At 35.2% G+C, this 22,882-nt stretch overlaps 2 protein-coding genes and 1 long non-coding RNA gene across 4 annotated transcripts; 2 read left to right on the top strand and 1 right to left on the bottom strand.

Moving 5' to 3' along the window:
• Positions 1-282: 282 nt before the first annotated feature.
• LOC116289602 (UDP-N-acetylglucosamine--peptide N-acetylglucosaminyltransferase 110 kDa subunit) lies at positions 283-10,212 on the bottom strand. Of its 2 annotated transcripts, XM_031696548.2 has the most exons (17): positions 10,051-10,212; positions 9,799-9,952; positions 9,407-9,650; positions 8,951-9,019; positions 6,645-6,761; positions 6,282-6,361; positions 6,079-6,168; positions 5,901-6,006; positions 5,670-5,810; positions 5,171-5,271; positions 4,826-4,979; positions 3,920-4,021; positions 3,662-3,841; positions 3,074-3,232; positions 2,372-2,587; positions 1,236-2,089; positions 283-942 (listed from the first exon to the last, which is right to left on the bottom strand). In XM_031696548.2, exons 1-17 carry the CDS (start codon positions 10,082-10,084, stop codon positions 792-794), a joined length of 2,952 nt encoding a protein of 983 aa, XP_031552408.2. In that variant the 5' UTR covers positions 10,085-10,212; the 3' UTR covers positions 283-791. The 2 variants fall into 2 exon arrangements, with proteins under 2 accessions (XP_031552408.2, XP_031552409.2); XM_031696549.2 differs by lacking the exons at positions 8,951-9,019; positions 9,407-9,650; positions 9,799-9,952; positions 10,051-10,212 and adding an exon at positions 7,863-8,932.
• A 784-nt stretch (positions 10,213-10,996) lies between these two features.
• Positions 10,997-12,032, top strand: LOC148905983 (uncharacterized). Its single transcript, XR_016121490.1, has 3 exons — positions 10,997-11,144; positions 11,247-11,353; positions 11,728-12,032. It is a non-coding gene; the product is annotated as an uncharacterized LOC148905983 (long non-coding RNA).
• Positions 12,033-17,314: 5,282 nt separating this feature from the next.
• Positions 17,315-21,128, top strand: LOC116289584 (membrane-associated progesterone receptor component 1). Its single transcript, XM_031696530.2, has 2 exons — positions 17,315-17,699; positions 19,585-21,128. Exons 1-2 carry the CDS (start codon positions 17,408-17,410, stop codon positions 19,848-19,850), a joined length of 558 nt encoding a protein of 185 aa, XP_031552390.2. The 5' UTR covers positions 17,315-17,407; the 3' UTR covers positions 19,851-21,128.
• Positions 21,129-22,882: the final 1,754 nt, after the last annotated feature.

A 22,882-nucleotide genomic window follows, 5' to 3' on the forward strand; every position in this document is an offset into this window, starting at 1 on the left:
TTTATTCCAGGACGTTTTGGTTTTGATACTATAACATTCCTCAGCAATAATGAATTGACAGGGAGGATAGTTAATGGATGCAAGGGTAGCCATTCACAGTTGCAATGAATCGACAGGGAGGATAGTTAATGGTGCAAGGGTAACCATTCAGTTGCAATGAATCGACAGGGAGGATAGTTAATGGATGCAAGGGTAGCCATTCAGTTACAAATTATTAATGGTAAGAATGATTTCACCCTCAACTTCAGCCAAATATACTTATAATAAGAGCACACACACCAATTGTAACGTAAAATTAGGTCTTTACTTCACGAGTATTAACCTTACCCTATTAAATTCATTCATGAATAAAGAACCTCTTGGTAGCCTTTAGGAAAAAAAATTAAAGAATAATCGCCTAAAAGAACTTTGTACAAGCGAATATTTATCATTTTCAGAGATAAGTTGACTGAAGTAGACTTGTTTAGTCCTGTGATAGTTTGTTATCAATGTTCTTATGGTACTTGTGTACATAAAGATAACAGTACAGTATAGCATAATTTTATATGAGCTTCACAAATGGTTGTTTTCCATTCGCCAATGTCTTCCATTTGTCTCGTGTTCTTGACGTGAGGTATTGTACTCTTAACGTGATTTACACGTAACCCCTGACTTTTAATTCTTACTGGGGATATAAGAACAAATACGCGTTTTCCCCCTCGGATTCTTATATTTTGTGATATTATATAACATCCATTCCCTTTTGGTGCTTTTATTGGTTGTGCTAACACGACGTATTGGAATGTAATAAATTAATCTACTAAGTGATCGGGTTCCGCATCTTTTTCGTATCTTCTCCACATTTTAAGGAACAGATCTTCCAGGTCGTGTGCGTATTGTCTTGTGTTGAACAACGGACTTAAAAATCGATTTTTCCAGACTTTGATCCTTATTTTTTCGTAACTGTTCAAAAAAGAAAAAGATTAAGAAAACATTAATGAATATCCACCCAGGAAACTTGCGTTTATATTTGGGTACGGTTGTCGAGTAGGGTAATCAACAGACGAATTATAGGGAAATTACCGGTATCCTCAATTTGAATAGAAAAGATGAATAGAAAGGAATGACATTAGTACAGAAATCTTTCATTCAGGCGCTAGGTCATAGTGCTAATCCCCTTTATACAATATTCTGTTTTAGGAGTATTTAGGAGTATACAGTATTAGTTGTATAGGTGCTATAGCGTTGGTACTTACTAAACTTTATCGACACCAAGTTTGACTGCAATCTCTTCGTAGTTACTTCGTGAATCAGCGATAAGCTCTGGACATCCTAATGCAGTCAACTGTGACGAAGCCACTCTCGATGCTAGTGTATCTAATGGGAGTGTAATAACAGGACAACCTGCCCAAAGTACATCCATACACGTTGTGTGACCATTACACAAGGGTGTGTCCAGGCACACATCGGCTAACTGACCGCGTCGAACATGCTCTTCCTTTGGAGCAACCGGCGAGAAAATGACTCTATTTTCAGGTACACCCTCAGATGTCATTTCAGCCTTGATGTTTGCTTCACCAACCGCTGGAAATCTTAATAGCCAAAGAACAGAATTGGGCACTCTCTTGAGAATATTCGCCCATACCTTCAGGGTTTTGGGATCGATTTTGTATAGCTGATTGAAGTTGCAGAAGACGAAAGCATCCTCTGGGAGACCATACTGTGAACGGCATGTGTTTGATGCTGTGTTAGGGATTTTCTCACCGCTGTCTTTACACCCTTCGTACTCTTGTTTTTTAGCCTCAACAAATGAAGGAATCCTACTAAATAGGTTTGGATTAATCTCTCCGTTCAATAGACGGCTCAGTGTGTGAGGTTGAATGAAGCCGTTGGGGACATTCTCGACGGTTCCGTCATTCGATACCGTCCTTAGAAACTGCATCAAGTGAGGGAACATTTGCTTGTGGTCTCCCACGAAGAAAGTGTTAGGCATGTATGCCAGCTTCTCGGAGTACTGTTCAGCACAATCCAGAGGAGAAGTTGTCTTGTCGGTAACAATGTAGTCCATGTAAGGGGCTCCACTAGTTCCTGGGTAGCCAAGCCACATGGTCTATTGGACCCAAAATCAATAAACATTAATAATCATAAAATAATATCCCCATGTCCAAATAACAGACATATACTACTAAAGCTGCACCATTGTTCGTATGAGATGAAAACTCCCTCCCCTCCCCCCAATGATGGAAAGCAACCTTGACTCATTAGAAACTGAATGGTAACAATCTAGACGTTTGCTATATATAAGAAATAATTATTTGATTTGACAAAGATAGTGCCACATTTGCCTGCAGCAGGAATTGTTTGAATTAAGAGTGGAAGGCTAGATCCATACCTGAATTGGAGCAGCTCTCAAAGCAAATATCTCATTACGTGCACCCTTGGTGTATCCATTCATGTTGACCAGAACGTGAATACCATCTGCATTTATTCTATCAGCAACCTCACCATGACAAGCCATGGATGATACATCCACAAAGTGCTCTGTTTCTTGGGATATCTTTTTACGAAAGCTAGTGTTATCATCAGGTGTCAAGGCATAGCAGAAAACCTGGCAAAAATGACAAAAAAACAATGAGAAAGAGAAATGGAAAAATATTAACTAAAAAAAAATCATGAAGAAATGTTCTCACATCAAGGCCTTTCAACTGTTTATTGAGCATCAAGGAACTCTATCTGTTTCATGTGGGGGGTCAGAATATAAGTTATGGATATGTTATTTTTTCCATTTAGGCTTTAAAATATATTGGCGAAGTATATTTAAAAATTTGTAATTGGGAATTCTTAAGATAATACAACAAAATAATATAACAAAAGTCCAATAAAAAGTTTTGACAAAACAGATTTTTGAATTATTTTGCATTAAAGACAAGAAAATCTAATCAAAAGTGTAAAATTTTGTTCAGTTCTATTGGGAATCAGTCATCATTAGCCATACATGCATGCATACTCAAGTAAACCATTTCGAGCATCTTCAACATCTGTGTTGACAACTTGAGCGTTAAAATAAGTGAGTAGAAAGTGCTTCTCTACATACCTCCACTTTACTTCTATCATGAAATCCTGGTATACTTTGCATGAGATGAGATGTAGGGTGATTACCAAAGTCACTTGACACATAGCCTATTCTTAGCCGCCCACCAGACTCTAACAAATCCTTGGGGTATGTGTACTTTGGTTTACGCAGTAATGCAACCTATAAAAATAAAAAATAAAAAATTCATATTTAATTTATGTACTGACCTTAACAAATTGTTCACAGTTTTCCAAACCAACCATGATTACAAAAATGCCAAACACCATTGACGGCTGAACACGAAATTAGCTTCAAATTTGAACATTTGACTAGAACTGGAATGATTTTATAAGTTTTGACAAATTATAAGTTGTAGTACATTTGAGGGCCACGTGTTAGATAACTCTCTGGGTTAATTGTGTCACCCTCCTTAAATAAAGTTCATTGTATTGTATTGTATATAATACTAGTGTTGAGCAAGTTGCGTGTAGCCAGCGAGAAAGTAATATTTGTTTGCGTTGAAATTTTACAATACCAGAAAAATTGTTCTAAAGCGTTTTTTTTTAAATTCAACATTTTGGTTATTATTTAATGGTCGGATAAACCTACCTTTTCAACGCAAAGGTTACCATGCCTGTTAGCAATAGCCTTGCGGAACTCATGAGTCAGAGGGTATAGCATACTGTGATGTGGATGTACTGAAGGTAATCTGTTATTATCCAACTGTTCAGCAACAATGCTCACAAGCTTTTTCATTCTAGTATCATAGTCTGTCCAATCACAGATGATCTGAGTCACAAGTAGTAGAATCATTAGTACTTTAACAATATACCATGTTCACATGACCAAAACATTATGGATAGTTACCTGTAAACAATGAGCTAGGTTACAGTATGCATCTGGGAAATTAGATTTTAGTTTCAATGCAGTTCGATATGATTGTATTGCCTCGGGTATATTCCCAGAATCCTATGGAATAAAGATTAAAGCATGAGATGTCACTGAATATTAATCAATGTTACTTCCGTAATGCACTACTTTGACAATACATCAAGGCATAATGGGGCAAATAAAGCTTTGTTACAGCAATAATGCAGCAATCAACAGCTCATCACAAGAAAATACGACAAAACATTAACTAAAATACACCTATTTCAAAAAACATTGTCATCGCCAAAGGCGCAATAGGCAATAGGTGATAGGCATAAATCAATAAGATATATGTCATTCCAAGATCCAAGAATAGCTGGAATGAGTTGTGCTTCTTCTCATTCTCATCGAGAGTATGGACCTTCATGCTGAGACTGATTCGATGTCTTTGTATTCAAGGAAACAATTTCATGTCGGAATGACCTATCGCCTATCGTCTTTAATGATGACAACATTTTTTGAAATAGGTGTATATATGGCTATACCCCCCAGACATCCAAATGTTAATTTATCAATTTTCAACTAATGTTTTCTTTGCCAATATAACACCTGAAATAATGGATCTTCATTATTCAAGTAAAGGTGTTCTTTCCATTTCTGGCATTAGTTTTTCACTCAGTTTAACTTTAACTCATTTGAATTGGCAGCCACCATTTTGGCAAAGGGTCTAATATCAGGCATTTTTTAGAGTTGAAAAAGTGCATGTTTTTGGTTATCCATTATGCTTTATGCTAGAGATTTGTTCTTGCACATTGGCTATTCAGTGCCTTGAGTGCTTTTACCAAATCAAAAAGAGATTCTATCATTTGATTAATGTCAGCAGAAAATAATATATTTATATACCTTATGCACTGAGGCTAAATTACTGTGTGCATCTGCAAATGCAGGGTTAATCTGAATAGCCCTAGTGTAGCACTGGATGGCACCTTGGATGTCTTGCATTTCTTTAAGTAGGTTACCCATGTTGGAATAAGCATCAGCAAATGTCGGGTGTATCCTAAAGAATATTAAAAATAATCAACGATGAAAACATCTGTTGTACCTTTATTATAAGAGAGTTTCAGATTGGTAATTCTCTGATTAAAAATACTGTTTTAATGAGACTGTCACAGCTGTTGCTTTGCTCTATAGCTTTGACACAATGTACAGCAAAAGAAAAAAGTTTTGACTGGCAACATAGTGCCATACCTTATAGCTTCCTTGTAGTGTAGAAGAGCTTCTTGCAGCTTTCCTTGTTGTTGTAGAACACTTGCAAGATTAGAATGAGCAGCAGCAAATTCTGGAAATATCTGGAGAAACAGAAAAATAAGATTAAAAAAACTGAAAAACTAGGAATTTGGAAAATATAGACCACAGTCATTTTTATTTTTGAGCCTCAAATGGCATCAAGAATTTGGTAAGAGTATGTTATTTTTTATGTGTGTGCCATAAAACCTTTTTACAGAGCTTCTCAACCACAAGCACAAAATCATACAATTATTTTTTTGTCAACAAAATGGAGTTTAGTTGGATGTCAATCAAAATTTCTCCATAATATTGTCAGAAAACACAAAGCTTTCAAGGGCTCGTGCTTATAGAAAATCATGGAAACGTCTTGGTTGATGTCCACCAAAACCTATTTTATCACGACAGCTAATAATATTGTATGATTTTGCATGTGTGATAATACACCAATGATAATACTCACATCTAGGGCTTTGCAGTACAGTTTGATGGACTCCTCAATCTTTCCTTGTTCTCTTTTGATATTGGCCAGGTTGTTAAGTGAGTCAGCATGCGTGGGACATAAACGTAGAGCTGTATTGTAACATTCTTCAGCCTTACCAACCTATTTTTTAAAAAGGATAAAATGTTCATTTTCAAGCACCGAAAAACAGTTATCAATTGAATTAAAAATCCTTATTCACTTTCAGATTACCTTGTGTTGTTCTTTAAGAGCATTTGCAAGATTACAGTAGGCATCAGGAAAATTGGGTTGTAACTCAATTGCACGACGATAAGTGTCAACTGCTAAATCAATCAACCTAAAAAATAATTCAGATGGATTTGTCAGTAACATTTTTTTCCCCCACAACAAATATGACAAGTTGACTTACCCTTGTTCATAATATACACAAGCAAGATTACCATGCACTACTGCATGGTTGGGACTTAGATTTAAAGCTCTCAGGTAGGCAGCAACAGCCCTGGAATAAAGTAATGTTTATGATTAGACATTGTTGATGTTTTTATCATTATCATTGTTATCATTATAAGAAGCAACATGTAATAGAAAAAACAACAACAACAAAAAACTCACCTGTCAAATATTCTTGCCTCTTTTAGAACATTCCCAAGGTTAATATAAGCATCCAAGAAACTTGGGTCAAGCTGAACAGCCTGAAATCAAGTCAAACAGAATTTACAGAGGTCCTTGAATTTTATGACATTATTTCTTACAATTATTTTCTTTATCATACACAATTCACGCATCAATTATGGTGCTAAAGGAGGTGACTACAGTCTATATTATAAGAATTGGTATTCTTGAAGGATAATTGGGGACCCAACAACTCCAGGGGTATGTTTTAATAATGACATGACTTAGTAATGTATTGTCAAACAGAAGCCAAAATTATCATATGAATAATATTATTAGCTAACTATAATAAATAACAAATACCTTTTCAAAATGGTGGATTGCAAGCCATATCTCTCCTTGAGCATTGAATACACATCCAAGGTTACTCCAGGCAACTGCAAAGCTGGGTTGGGTCTCAATGGATTTGAGGTAGCATGCCTTGAGTTTAAATTGAAAACAGCAAAAAAGGGGAAAAGCAGAGCGAGAGAATACAGGCCAGCAGCAAAGCAAGATAAAAAAGCAAAATCAAGCAAGAACAGGCAAAAAAGAGAAGAGCAGCAAAAAGAAAGTTATGGTTTTTGTTCTCATCCTTTCTAGTAAAAATTAATATGACTACTTTTTTCTTAGCTGGTCCAATGGAAAACAACATTGAACCAGCTAATTGGTATTGCTTCAGCTGAAAATAAACACGTCTTGAGTATTGGTTAGTTTCCAATACATCCTCCCTTGCAAAGGTAGCATTGTACAACCAAATCTCAGGAACTGATCCCCTCATAGTGCTAAAATATTCTGTTGTAAAGATCACTTTTTTGATTGAAGCCTGTGAGTACCTTTATGTTGTTCATAACAAAGAAGCACCATAAATATAACCAAGCACATATACATGGAAGGACTTTGGTTTGATAAGGGTCTATAAAATTTTTAATTAATAATTCTCAGTACTCTAGTTGTGTTTAATTTAAATGCCATTCTTTTTGACTTGGAGAAATTTAAAAGTGCCACACAACTAGAGGTATTCACAGCCTTTCAATGCTCTTCTTAATATCTGGAATGACTGGACTTGGAATACAAAGGAAATTAGTACCAAAAAAAGGAAACAACTGAAGTGTCGATCACATTCTTTCCTTCATAAACAAAATCTTTCTTTCCAGAAACTAACAATCAGGAAAAAAGTGACCATTCAAAAGAACTTTATGACAACTATAAGGTGTATCCATTGACTGGTAAATTGAAACAGTTCTTGAGTATTAAATAAAACAAATAAATAAATGATAAAATAGAATTTTTGCAATCTAACTATTACAAGGAAGGATGTCTGCTTTTCCCAATAACTTTACTTGTCTCAAAAGCATGAGATTAACCATTACAGAAAAGAGAGTAGAGTGAGCTGTAGTTTGTCAAAGAAGGCAAGGCCTGTCGTGCTCACTGCCAATGAAATATTACTTCTAGGCTTATATGGGTTTCGTTCATTTGTATGTATCCAAGACAACTCACAACTTTAAATTTGTGGCAAAGAAAGAGCAACAGTCCATGTCTTACATTTTTTGACATCCTAGGTTAAGCAGAAATAGGGCCAGCATAGAAGAATGGGGCCAGCAAAGATGAATTGGAACAAGTTGTTGGACTGGAATTATGGGCAGACATGCTTGTTGGTCTTTCTGATGCCCCCAGTAACATGTAGCAAATGGTTTCCTTCAGCGGGTGTACTCCATCTATGATTGACCCTATGATTATTTATGAGAAAGAACAACAAGAGGGGAAAGAAAGGGATAATTTAATACAGACCTGTATCTCTAGACTAAGAGATGAGTTATCCTTCACAGGAAATTGAAGACAAAATAAGAGAATAGAGTTGTAAGTTTTCATATTTTTTCTTAGGCTTTATTTAGACCTCAAAACCACAAAGACAAAAGTATATTTTTTTAATGAAAAACTGAACAACCTCTATTCTCTTCATACCCTTAAGTGCTGTGATGATTTCTACTAACTGTGGAATGAAAAGAAGCCATGGGTGGTAAAGAGAGGTATTTGAACTCTTAGCCTTTAATTCAGGTTAATCCAACTGAGACAAATAACTGAAAAACCTCTCTTATCATCAATGGATTCTTTTAGAAGACTTATTGCCTTGGTTACTGCATGTTTAATTCCAACCCAGGGTTTAAACAGCTTGATAATAATGTATTCAAAGCATGAAAGTCAAGCTAGACTCTAACCTTTGGTTTTGAAAATAGATAAAAAACAACATTCCAGCTTGACTGAATACTGTAGCACACACTCTGATTAATATTGTTTACTATTCAGTGTCTGTGTTACAGAACTTATAATGTCATCTAGGGTGAAATACCAAATGCATTAACCAATCAATAAGCAGAAATAACTAAAAAATGTCATGGTACATGTACTGGTAAATTGAATTCAAAAATAGGTATTGTAGACTCTCGCTTTTATTCAAATAGCAAACATTGGAAGCTAAACATTAAGAACATTGATTCAGTGCATTGTACCATAGACACAGCCATCAACACTTTCCTTCCTTGTAATAAAATTGTACCATTACTTAAAATATTTAATTGTTGAATTTGGGTGCACTGCAGTCAGTGTACCCCAGACCCAACAACAAAACTTACCTTCGCTTCTTCAAGACGTCCGAGGGCTTTCAAAAGGTTTCCCAAATCACTTCTCACACAATATAAATCCTACGATGGAAAATAAATCTTTTTGGGACACAGAAAAAAAATGAAAGCTTATCATCTGTTTATAGTATCGAATCAAAACAAAAACAAACACGACAATAAGATACCACAAGAAATTAGATCTTGCTGAATGAAAAAAAATGACGCCAAAAACGTGTAGAAAATTAGTGTAAAATCATCATAAAGAATCACATTTTAAAATTACACGTGTAATGAAATAATGTAATTTCTTCTACTAAGAATGGAACAATGCAAAATGTATTTAGAAAATAAATCTTTCAGATTTTTCAAATCGGAAGCTCGTGTGGTCCACCAAAATTGAGCTTTCACCAACATATTGTGAAAAGAGAGGCATACAATCTTTATTTCATTCTTTTGTATTTCACTTACTGGATTATATTGTAAAGCGGTTGCATACGCTTGAACTGCTCCTTCTAAATCACCAGCAGCCACAAGGGCGGCAGCTAGATTTATGTAGCCATCAATGAAATCGGGTTTTAACTTTACAGCATGGCGATAGTTATTGAGTGCATCTTTTAACTGTCCTCTTTCCTTGAACACATTGCCAAGGTTAGAGTACGCTTCTGCCAACATAGGGTTTTGTTTTATAGCCAGGGCACTAAAGTGAGCCGATCTGAATAAAAAAACAAGTCAAAATAAATAAGGCACCACCTTGGACTACGATAATGGTTAGACTTTCGAATGATTTCAATAAGTCATGAAAAATGCGCGGTGGTTTTGATACGACATTTCAAAACAAGCGAAACAAAAAACAAGCTAACCTGTCGAGTCGACGACATTGAAAATGGATGGACGATAATAAAAGAAGAACTCCGGTATTATTTGGCTCTCTTCTCCAGAGTTGCATACATATCTGCTCGGCTCTGTCGTAATTTCCAGTCTGGTATTCGCGATGAGCTATTTCGGCGAGAGTGGCTGGTGGAGAAGAAAGAAACAGATACAATGAAACACGGAGACAAACATGGCGGAGATCTTCATGGATTTGTGAGAATTTTTGGCGGGTTTTGGCTTACCAGAATTGTCTAGGATCGCTGTTCCCATGACCATGGTTGAAAAAAGTGAGATTCTGAGCTACATAACCCTTTCAAGCACAGAAAAAAGGCAAAAACTGCTATAAAATCAAGATGGCGTCTATATCGTATGCAATGACAGCGACGTCATCTGCGCACACGCAAGGCAAGAAACTTTTTGCGTCTCACCAGTATAATTCGGTTTTTCAGACCAATAATTCATCTTCTTGGACCAAAAAAGCGCAAATTGTCCTTCTGAAAGGTTCTTTATGCAAAACCACAGACATTTAAATAAAAGGCAGACGAAAACACAGCAAATATTTCACCTAAAAATACTTTGTATTGAGGTCTCGTGCTGATCAAAAAGTATTTTCCTCTAAAGGTACATGTCCGTTGCTTGGAATGACGTAATCGTTGTTGCTAGTAAAACCACGTGAATGACATTTGTCAAAATTACTAAGTTAGAAGAATAGAAATGTTGATCAAAGATAAATCGAACAAAATTCCTTATTCTGAGCGTTGATGAATCTTTTATCATTAAACTAGCGATGGAAAGAAGAAAAATGACACTTTTTTCAAGCCATTACTATTTATTAAAACAATTTTCTTTCAGAGAAGCTATGCTTATGGCTAAGAATTTCTTCCTACAGTACAAAAATCCTCCCACAATTACTCTTTCTCTTTCTTCTATAAATGATACATATTTAAAATTTTAATTTATATCCCGGAAAAATCCAAATCGATAATTTTCTACTTTAACTAATAAAAAAGCTGCTGGGGAATAGCTTGTTCTATTTTTCCCAAAATGGCATTTCGAATTTCTATAGGCCGTTGTTCGATGAATTTTTTATTTCGGCACAATCCTATCGAGACTTCCTGTCTCTGGCACTCGTGGCTTTGGCCAGTGTGGATTTGGCTGAAGCTGGCTGAGGGTCAAACGAAATACAATAGCAACTTGCCCATATATGTTCAATGCACGTGATAAGACGTGATTGGCAAGGTTTTTATCAATTAGATTGCATTGCTTAGAAGACATCAGTCCATTCTGGTTCTCTTGGAGGGAAGTCTGGTGATTGCATCGTACCTAAGATTCCAACGTAAGTTTGCCTTCATTTGATTACTCATTGAATGCTTTGACTCCGGCCACTGAGAATAGAATCACCACATTCTTATGTGCTATTCTTTTTATACGGTTTTAGAAGCAAAATGTCAGATAAACCAGACATATCCGAAGTCACAAAGTTCGACAAATCGAAATTGAAGAAAACGGAGACCCAAGAGAAGAACCCTTTACCGACGAAAGAAAGTGAGTAGCAAAAGATACTCTTGTATATTTAATGGGAGTCCGTTTAACTGCAATATTGCGAATAAATGTCTAAAGTAATAATTTTTATTTTACTAGTAGAAAAGAGTGTGGGTGTGTCGAACAGCATACGTGTTACCGTTTGTGTGTCTGAAATGAATAGCTTTTCTAGGCATCCGGAAAAACCTAAAAATAAAAATGAAAAGAGAAACAACGCCCGTACTTGAAGGGGAAAAATCACACCCATATCATATTTTCCCATTTTAATTTTCCATTTATAGCCAATTTTATTTAATATTCTCACTTTTCAATGAGTGAGAATTGCAACAAGATGTTCGAGTACTGTAGCTTACCACCGTTACATTTTCTTTCCATAGCTATTGAACAAGAAAAGCAAGCATGATATGGAGTAGGTGATGGAATTTCCTGTGAGATAAATCTAGCACCTATATTGTTAAATAATATTTTATTTTCTCAAGGAAGAAAGCTGATTGTAAATTTAGTCTGCTATTTGATGTTTGGTTGTCCAGAAAAGCTTAAGACTGAGAAGCAAAGCACTCAGACAATTGCTTAAAATTACAATTTATAATAAAAAAAACAGAATCACTTAGGCAGTAATACTCATTTCCATCGATCAATTGAGATGTTTTACACGATGTCAATAAAGCTCATCGTCAAGTGACGCTTGTGTGACTCTTTATTCCAACTTAGGCGTTCCGCTTCCATTGATAAGTTAAAAAATTCTAGTACTTGAAATCCTTGAATTTACTACTTCGACCTTTTCAATGATCTCCCAAAATGCTTATAGCCGATCTCCCAACTTCACCTCCATATCGGCTCGGTTTTTTTGTTTATCTCTATTCCCCGGTTTTGTTGTAGATTCTATTATTTATTTAGTTGCTTGTGTTTGTGTATAACACAAGAATACTTATGCTATATATATGACGTGCGCGTCGGTTTGTTTTGGTTTTTTTTTTGCAAGATACAAAAAGGCGGCTGCGACATGGATTTCTTTCAGTTGTACTGCTAAATCCAATCCATACATAGAATTTTATTAGACTATAGTTTTCCCCTACTAAATCCTTTGAGCCTTTGTTGGGGCATTAGTTCTAACACTCTAAAAAGCATTGATCTGTGAAATAGGCTTCATGCATGACTATCGAAGAATAAAAGATTTTGCCTTATTTTGTTTTTTCGAACAAAAGGGCACTTATTCTAATTTGAATTTTTTATCGTCGGCATTTATACTGCGACGAATAGAATAAGTATTTTATATTAAATTAATTTATTTTCTTAAGAATTGTTTCTTACGTCTAGCATTTCCACATGAATTGATCTAACCATTTCATTTAGAATCCAACTTTTAGAGAAAGTCTTAATTTACATATGAATTTTTTTGCTTTCAATTTTACATGTCATTTGAATTTATAACAATAGAATTATCAGTGGATTAACAAGATCTGAATTTTTCATTACTTGAAAACTAATTTTACTCCAGAGTTGGTAAGTTTTCTTTTTGCCTTAAAAATTACTTGAGGCATAGAGTTACAGTTACGACCTAGTGATCATCAACAAAGTCCTGAAACTTGTGAAATGGGACTAATTTAATGAGGGGGGGAAATATGGATTAAGCAACATGCAAACTATTACTGTTTAGTGATGATTCAAGTGGGCCTGCAGGTGGATATCTTCAAAGGCCTAGAGTATTTTTACTTTCCTAAATATCAACAAATATCCCTGTTTCTCAAATCATATTTGAAGTGGGATGAGAAACGATTTCACTAGTATTTCTTTGCATTTGTAGTTGCATATTTTCATTTGCATATTCTGAGATTACTTGAACAATAATTTATTTCTATTTGTCTGTCCCCCTCCCCCTGTAGAATATATACTTGCCCAGCATATAATGCTATGAGAAGTAGCAAAATTAGTGAAGTAGATCAAAGATCAAGTAGCTTTGCCTTTAATCTTAGCTTGCCAATATTGCCAATAATCAATTATTAGCTTGCCAATAATCAAAATGCAAGGGATTTGTGATCTGAAAAAAAACAACATATTTATCCCTTTGAAAGCTGGGATGTGATGTTTTTTAGAATTGTAAAGTTAAAGTTTGCCATTGATACGATGTAGTAAGAGCACTGCATGGTTGCACTGAATTACCAAAAGGAATAGCCAGTATAAACACCACATCATTTAAAATTTTAATCCAGTTTTATCCTCATAAATATTTACCTAGTATGTTCAAGATCCTTCACCTTGTCCTAAAACTAATATATATGGTAAAGACAATACCAATAAATGTGAAATAGTTATGTTAAAAAGTTCAATTTAATGTTTGAAAATTTCAAGTTACAAAATGTCTAGCTGAAGATCTCAGTCAGTTGTTACACGTCGGCCAATCAGTAAGCTCCACACAGCCTTTTCCTGATTGCATCAACATCTTATAGCAACATACAAATTATCTTGTCATATGTTATGCATAAAATGTGTCTGTAAATTTAACAAGATTACAATTTTCATTTTTAATAGCCTTTTTTAATCAGAAAATGCCCAAGTTTTAAATCAGGATGCCTTTAAAAGCTAGGAGATGACTTCATAAAACAAAAAAGAGAGTAGTATGTGTGACAATGCTTTTGGATGTGAATTATAGCAGCTGCAAGGACATATACATTACTTAATTGTACTTCAGCATGCCTTTAAATTTATCTTTATTCATATAAGCCACCAAAAATAGAATAATAAAAACAACAAAATTGTCAAGTGAAAAAGCAATAAACAGCACAGTGAGGTTCTCCTGTAAATTTAATAAATTTAGGATATTTCATTATTTTTCACTTCAGTAATGTCAGTGTTGGTTGTAAAACAAGAGTGTGTTATGGGTTTTGAACATTAAACATCTGCTTTCATCAACTTCGACTCGCATAATGCTTTTATTTATTCCATTGCCATTTGATATGATGGTTAATTAAGACATCAATTTAGGTATTATGATAAGGCCATAAATGCCAAGGCGTTCATTCGGACTGTGTCAACAATGATTTAAAGATACAAGGAATTTTCAGGACTCGTCACTTCTTGAGCGGTAACATTTGTTGCGCTAATTTTAAATAATACATAATTACACAGTATTAATTACAGCATTTTATAACTACTAGCTGGAGTACTAAGGTAGGCTGAGGATGGGTCAATTTGGTACGTCTCGCCCCCTTTAATGGAGAACAATCGGTGCTAGCCCTAAGCTGGCAATATGACTGCATTCTTTCAATGATATTCTTGGAATTGAGAACAGATGTGAGTGCATAAGTTGCTTTAAGCCTACGGTATACCTGGTTCACTGGAAAAACAATTGAATTTTTTGCACGTTAGGGGAACCTGTTTGGACAGGTCGAGCTCTGAAGACGATTGTGTATCATTAACCATAATCTGATGACAGAAGCTGACAACAGTCTCCCCTTGATTTCCGACTTCCAGCCCATCAAACTATAATTGCCTTTAACGTAACTGCATCACATTTTAAGAACATGTTTTGATTATATATTTAGCTTCTTCAATCCCCCTCACATTTTTCTACTAAAGAAATGCCATGAAAGTAATAATAACATATCCTTGTTGAACTCAAAAACGGACTAAAGAAAAGAATGCCATGTATGGATATGTAAAATGTCCAGTTTATAATACTGGCCAAAACTAATAACCATATAAACCCAAAGTTCAAACATATTCATTTCCGATACTAATACGATGACTCAGCTACTATTACGAAGTCATGTCTGCATCTACTATATTATTACATAGTTAATTGAGGCAATACGAGCAAAGATACTCTCAATTTTTTGCTGCATGTCATACGTCTGCAAGTTTTCCCCTTACGATATTCGATGACATAATTATTCAGGAAAACTTAATATGCCAAACCTTTTACGAACTCGTACCTTCTGGTTTTCTATTGTTTAGATTTTTTTGAAAGGTTTTATTGTAGGCCTTTTTACTGAGTAGTTGTTTTAGTAATACAATATCCACCGTGTATAAAGCGGGCTGACCGCGCTTGTATGCATGACTCACAACCGGTGTAGTCACACAGTTGTGAGTCATGAATCGCATGAATCGCCACTCTAGATCTTTTATGATTCATTATCAGTTCTCTTGCTAGTCATTTACATTTATGATTATTTAAAGGTATCTCTCTTTTCTCAGTTCTGACGAATTATATCGATGGTGTTCCCTTGAAATTTCAAAACAGACTATGTTCAAGTCGTGAAAGGATAGGGGCGTGGCCACGTGCACTTTAACGTACGACATCCGTACTGCCTGCAGCTGCTCACTATTTAGTTTGGTTCAAGCCAGACGACCGGAAACAGTCTCCTTAAAAATCCTAAAAAGGCAAGTTCATTTCTGAGGCTAAATATTCTATACAGCCCACGGCTTTTTTCACGGCACTAAATGCTATATGAGGGCGTGTAGCAATCCAACTCTCTCAGACCCTGCTATACGCAGGCTCATCCTACAAATTACACTGATGAATCGTAACTATGGATATTAATATGAAAACCAAACTTCGACTGTATTCTCAACCAGGGCGTGTGTCCTTTTAAGTAGAAAGGTGGGGAAAACTAATGTGCAACAAAAATTAGTCAGCAAAGAACACGTGATGGCAAATGAAACGCCGGCATTGCTTGGAAAATTTGTTCAAATCAGAGGTATGGATACGTACTGTGACACTAAGATTTCAGTCATCTTGGTATTATGAAGCTGTAAAGTGCTGATCTCGAAATGAACAATTTGGCATTTCAATTAATTCTAAGCTTTTTTATTGTATGGGAGATCCAAGCCATTTCAAGAAAGTAGCCCGATAGTGTGGATCGAAGTTTTTGAATGCCGTGCAACTTGGCAGAGAGCCGGGACTTGCTATTAAAGCAGGGTTTTAAGCCGGCGGCCGCCGGTACATCGTGACTTCATCTATCCTGTTGGAACCAAGTCAACTGACTTTAAACAGCAGACAATACTGGCAAATTCTGCGCGAAATTCCGACGGCTTAACCCCAACTTGCACTTCATGTGTTTTATCCACTATTCTTTATTTGGTACATGCTCAGATTCATTACGCGTCCACCATATCAAATTATTATCCCCGTTTTACAATAAATTGATACAAAGCCAACGATGTAAGTGAAGAGTGCTATTCTTATTGTTTTCAATAATTGTTTTGTTGCCGGATCAGCATTGTATTGTTGCACCGGCATATTACAATACATGTCATATCATGGAATTAACGCTACTGGAATGAAAACTATACCCTCTTTATACGACGCCAGGTGGACACGATTCCCAATTCTTCGTTTGCACCGCGTTACGTCATCGCGGCCATGTTGTGGTACCATTTAACAAAAAGATTTCTCATTAGCATCCATTGTTAACGGTACCACAATGGCCGCCATGTTTTTGTCTTTTAACTCTCTTGGGAATGCTTGCAACCCATCAATCGATCATCAGTTTTCTCCCCCCTCGGTCCCGACACAGGGGTAGCCACGCAAGCTTCCCGCAAGTAAATGCAGATTAAATGCGGGTTGCCTCATGGGTAGCCCAAGCTAGGTTTCTGTGTTTCTTAAAAAAACTCAATAAAATAAAGTAAAGAAATCTTAGCTGACCTTTGAAAAGTAGAACCTCTTTCGCTCTTTGTACTTAGATTTTGGAGTCTAATCAGTCTTAACGCGTTTTTTCCCCCTCTAACGTTCGGATATCCGGGACCGAAAAGGCTGCTGAGAAGGAGACTTTGGTTCCGAGACAGGGCAAAAAAAAACTGTTTAAATCAAAAATATAATACACAGGGCAAAAAAGGTACTAATTTTCAAAGTTTTTCAAAAGCCAAGATTTTTTTACTTTTAATATTTCACATTTTGACAATTTTTAATATATTGATATTTTAAGTATCGTTTTTTTAGTATCGTACGTACATTTTTAGAAACCTAACTTGGGCTACCTGTGGTTGCCTGTGGTACTCTGTCATGTGACCTCGTTTTTCTGGTGCAATTCAGTGCAATTCTCTTTTCAAAAGACCAATATGGGGCTGGATTCAATCGTCCCTTCAATCCTTAATTTCCTTTCCTCGCTCTCTTCTCCAATCCAGATCTTACTCTTAGTGGCTGTTGTGTTTGTAATAAGAAAAGTCTTAAAGGCAAAATTCGATAGACCGATAGAAGAAGAGCCTGAAAGGCCGCTCGAACCGTTCAAGAAGCGGGACTTTACGATCGACGAGCTGAAGGAATATGATGGAATCAAATTTCCTTATGTTTTAATGGCAGTCAATGGCAAAGTATTCGACGTGACTAGAGGAAAGGACTTTTATGGACCAGGTATTGTAGCTGTAGTTTAATAGGTTTTCTAAGCAATATCTTTGTGTTCTGGTTGGTGTTTTTTCCCACGACATTACTTGTATCTGTCGCGTCTTTTATATTTTTTTGGAAAACATTTTCCAAGAAACTAAGTCTTGATGATTTAAGCTTATGTAATAATTTATCAGATTCATATTTATATGAATATATATGAAATTGAATAACACTTGTTCTACTCACGTTCTTTGCACTAGTTTTGTCTCGAAATAAATTTTCAAGTCGTAAGTAAAGAGACGTTTTTTTTATCATCTCACGTGGACGTTTTTCAAAGGTTTTGAAATATGGTGGACATTGAATCGCATTAAGAAGCGCGTTAAAAATAGTACTATTTTGGCGCTAGGTTTATAAAAACAGTTGCAGTCGTTGAAAAACTATCCATAAAAGGTATTGTAATGCAAATGTTTTGTTTACAAAAGATTAGAAAACGTGGTTAGAAGTGCTTTGAACGTTGGGGTATTTATTGAAGAAGCTCTAGCTCTACTTTACGCCTCAATATCCAGCTTTAGTAGGAATACCAAATTTAAAAGAACCACCTATTTTAATCGAAAATTCACAATTTTAAATTGGACTTGGTTGACATCTCTCATTTTTTATCATCAATATCAACAAAAGTTTACACAAAACCACAGATTGAAATTATGACAAGCATGTACTGTGAACAAAAAACCCCTTCAAACCAAGAATGGGATTAACGAAGAAACAAAGAAAAGATATTAACTCAAGCTCAAATAAAACTACTTAGTAATTAATAAATATTATTCTCAAATGCATTAATAATTCATTGATAGGTCACCCAATAGTCCCTTCACAGTTCCCTGCGCAATCTTGAAAAACAGCCATGCCTTTTGCATCTAAGTGAGACGGACGGTGATCTTGCAGTGATAGAGACATGTGAATAATTGTTCAAGGTGTTAAAAAAAGGTCTCTATCACTGCAAGTTTACCGTTCGACTCACTTCAATGCAAAGGCATGGCTACCTTTCAAGATGGGAACTGTGATAGGGACTACTAGATTAAAATGATGTACTACTTGGTTATGGTATTGGGTTTACTTTACAAGGATAAAAGGTAACCCTACCCTTGTAATAAGGGCTTACCCTAGCTTCTAGACATGTTTTCTCTTATTCATCCCCTTATATGCGCAGGGTTACCCAGCCTGTTGATCTTGTTAAGTCACTGGGAGGGATAACCTACCTTTAATGTTAACTTTCTTCAAACCTCTTCTGCACAAATAACTTAGCCATTAACACAAACAAGTAAATTAAGCCTTAAAATGAAACTGTGGTAACTGTATTCCTGGGAATAACTAAAAAATACTGCATTGGATGCAAACAGTGTGAGAAATGCTACATAATAATGACATCATAAAACCCTAAAAGTATGACTTGTTTTATAAAACATACAGCTTGCTGCACAAATATACAACTTTTTTTAGGTACAATACTTTAATCTGCAAATATAATGCTTCACTGACATCTGTGGTAAGCGGCACTTTCAAGATGCAGGTGCAGTTTGAACAATGTGTTAAAAATTATGGACCAAACAGTGTTTTATGTTAAGTCTGAAGGTTAATTTGATAGCAGTCCTTCTCTTAGAAAAAGAAAAAATATAAACAAATTAAGTTGTCATGTTATTGTCCCAAAATGTGTAATAAACAAATATTATTACATGTTAAAAACCTGATATCCATTTTATTCTATCGTCTTCCATATGATATCACTCACTTGCTTGTGGACTTGTTCATTTGTGATATTATGATTCTTTTATGGAAAATCATGAATAAAAACGATATCAAGCTCTAAACATGTGATAATCTCTATAGTATTATTTTGTTATTATTTTTGAAGGTGGACCTTACAGTAACTTTGCTGGACATGATGCAAGCAGAGGACTGGCTACATTTTCATTGGGCCCAGAAGCAATTCAAAATAAGTATGATGACTTATCAGACCTAAATAGTATGCAGATGGACTCACTTAGGGAATGGGAAACACAGTTTTTGGAAAAATATTACCTGGTTGGACGATATTTAAAGCCTGGAGAAAAGCATCAACAGTATGAAGAATCTGAAACTGAAGAAGAAGATGGGAAAAGTGAAAAGAAGGAAAATTAGACTGGAGAGTTAGTATAGCATAGGATGTAATTATTGTTTAAGATTTGAATAGCAAATCTTTAGAAGTGTGAAATCATACTTTATTTCAAGTTCATGTCAAAGAAATTTAAGCATCTGGATATACCTGCTGATTTTGTATTGTCTAACAGCCAATCAGAAAAAAATGGTTCATAGCTCTACAGGTGTCAACGTAAGGGGCTGAACCTTGCAAAGAATTCAAATTTTTTTAAAGCACAAACTAAATTTGAGTGAAGTATTTTGGCTCGAAAGAAAGTTTGATATATTTACATCATACTTAAAAAAGGCCTTCCTTCATTAAAAATGAAACACAAATAACAACCTAATAATTATGGAAATCAATGATGCACCAAATTAATGTGAATCTAATTTCAAGTTAATTTGAACGTGAAGGTGGCTGCCTACCTTAGGAAAAAGTTTTCGAATCACGTTTTTTAAGCCCAAATTTAATGATTTTAAATCTTGAAAGAAAAAGGGGTTTTCCTGAGGTCATTTTCGAGATAATCACAGTTAAGCATATCAACAACTTTTGAGGAAAAAGAAACGACAAAAATGTCATGAAAAAAATTCACATGTCACTGGTAATCACACTTTTGACTTTAATTTTTCAGAAATCATAAATTATACATGATTTTACATAATATTATATAAGTGAAATAATTTAAATAAAGTAAAAAATGTTTAGAAATATAGTAAGAAATAATTATTTATTTGTTTGAATTTTTCTATAGTAGGCAGCCACCTTAATTAAGGCCCTGTCCACACTATGCCAGGATAAATTTGAATCCGTAACTTTCACACCGAAACCGGAAAAAAGTTTTCCGTCCACACATGAAAATGGAGAAAAAATTTCGTGTCAACACTAGACCGTATTCGAAAAAATTCGTTTTCGGTAAAGAATTGTTCTGGATTCGCCTTCAAATTATCCAGCATAGTGTGGACGGGGCCTAATTTACAACAAAAATTTACATACATTTTTTACTTTTACTTTTAGTAACATAGAACATTCATGAATTAGAAGGCACATTTATTTAAGTTGCAATAATTTAGTGTACATGTATCATTAATTTCTTATAATAAGGTATCAGAGATCACACTTAGACATCTTTTACTTGTAGGTCCTGTTTTACTCTCTGTTCTAAATGTAGAGTCTCTTTGTAATAGAGAATGTTCCATTTTAAACCAAAACAATGAGCAGCATAGAGGTTTCTGTTTACCTTGCTTTTTATGGTTATAAAAATAAAAGAGTTTATTGTGTTTTGATTGCCTTATGATAACTCTAATATAAAAATGCTGGAGCTGCAGTCCGGTGTAAATAAAAATACTTAAAAGTATAGTAGAGTGAGCTATTTGGTAGATAATCACTATTACGAGTGATAGAGTGAGGGTATTTAACCCGTGAAATAAAAATTATTAGTCAATGTGTAATAGTCAAATTGACACAAAAGAAAACAATGGAATTCAGCTCTATTAAAGTGTGTTAGTGTAATATTTTTTTCACAGGTTTAGTGACTTCACTCTATCATTGAAGATCCTGAAATAAACTGTGTAGGTTAGTTTATTTCTGTTTCATAATTTGTCACTTAAAGTTGCCAACATCATCCCTTCTTATGCCAGGAGGCACATACTATGGATGCCAGCAAACTGGTGAATCAAGACAAAAAATATGCCAATGATTACACCTCAAAACATCTAAGATTCTGCATAAAAACAACAAATTTTTAGCCTACATTCCTTTCTCCATGTGTCAGCATCCTTTTGATAATTCATGGGAAGAGAAATTTATCAGAAGGTGCTAACCCGTGAAGAAGGGATTGCAAGACTAAAGGTTTGATGTTTGTGTGCGGAATTATAGATGTTTGGAGGCGTGACTGTGGCATGTTTTTTTGACTTTCAGCAGTTTGCTGACATCTGTAGTAAGGCAGTAATAACGAGAGTTAATCTTGAGAGTTTTTGCAACCCATACATAAGTGAGGATAAGAGGGGGAAAAAACTGAGAAATACCACAAAAAGTTTGATTTTTTTAAAAATTTTCTCTGTGCTTTATTATTTTTTCCTGTTGGATTCTGTTTTAAAATAATTTGAAGTTAATTATTAGACCAATGTGGAGGAAGTGTGTTATGATGTTCCCATTTCAGTCATGTCTTTCCCTCTTGCTTATTGGATGAGGTTTCAATGATAATTTGATGACATAATAAAAACAGAATTTGATAAATGTTTTATTATACATTAATTTTTCAATACAAAGACCGTATAAGAAAAGTTTCAAAATAACACATTAAAAAACAATGTACAGATAGTCTTCTCTCTTTTGTTTGCCACAGGACTCCAAAATATAAGAGTTGCTGCAGAGGAGGCTAAACCGACCTATGAAAAAACCAGAAAACCCTCGAAGCACAGGAGAGAACCAACAAACAACTACTCATACAAAACCGAGCTAAGCGGTACTCGCACCCGGGTCGCATTGGCCCGCTACGCCACCCGTGCTTCCACATTTTTGCCTACAGATAACTATTGACCACTGAAAAAAATCACTGGCACTTGCCAATAGCTAGAATTATCTTTAGGTTCTCAACCAATGAGAATTTAGATTGTAAGGATAATGTATAATAAACTAATTTATTCTCCAGGCTGGTTGTGTGGACACACTATAAAAGTCAGGCTCACTAAAAATTTAGGCTCAGTTGCTAATTCAGTCGAGTTGAGTTTTCCCTTACTTGGTCACCAAGAGAGTGGGGTTGAGTGAAGCAGCACAAGGGGAAAAGTAGGCTACTTTTCCTTTCTCTGTGAACAGCTTCAAACTCTCCCCCAGTCAGCACATAACATGAGTCAGCACTTTCTCGCATGAGTAATGTCCTTTAAAAAATGTTCAATTGACAGGTGCAAACCAGTATGATAATCTAAGGTTAGGATTCAGTTCAAGTCTGCCCACAGGCTAACCACTCTAATAAATGAAAGGAAACAATTTTGTTTTTCTACTATACAATATACTATTAGTATATTGTATAGTAGAA

The sequence above is a fragment of the Actinia tenebrosa genome, unplaced genomic scaffold (assembly GCF_029948245.1).
Source record: "Actinia tenebrosa isolate PJP-AT-01 unplaced genomic scaffold, QUT_ActTen_1.0 PGA_scaffold6__47_contigs__length_16458017, whole genome shotgun sequence".
NCBI lineage: Eukaryota > Metazoa > Cnidaria > Anthozoa > Actiniaria > Actiniidae > Actinia > Actinia tenebrosa.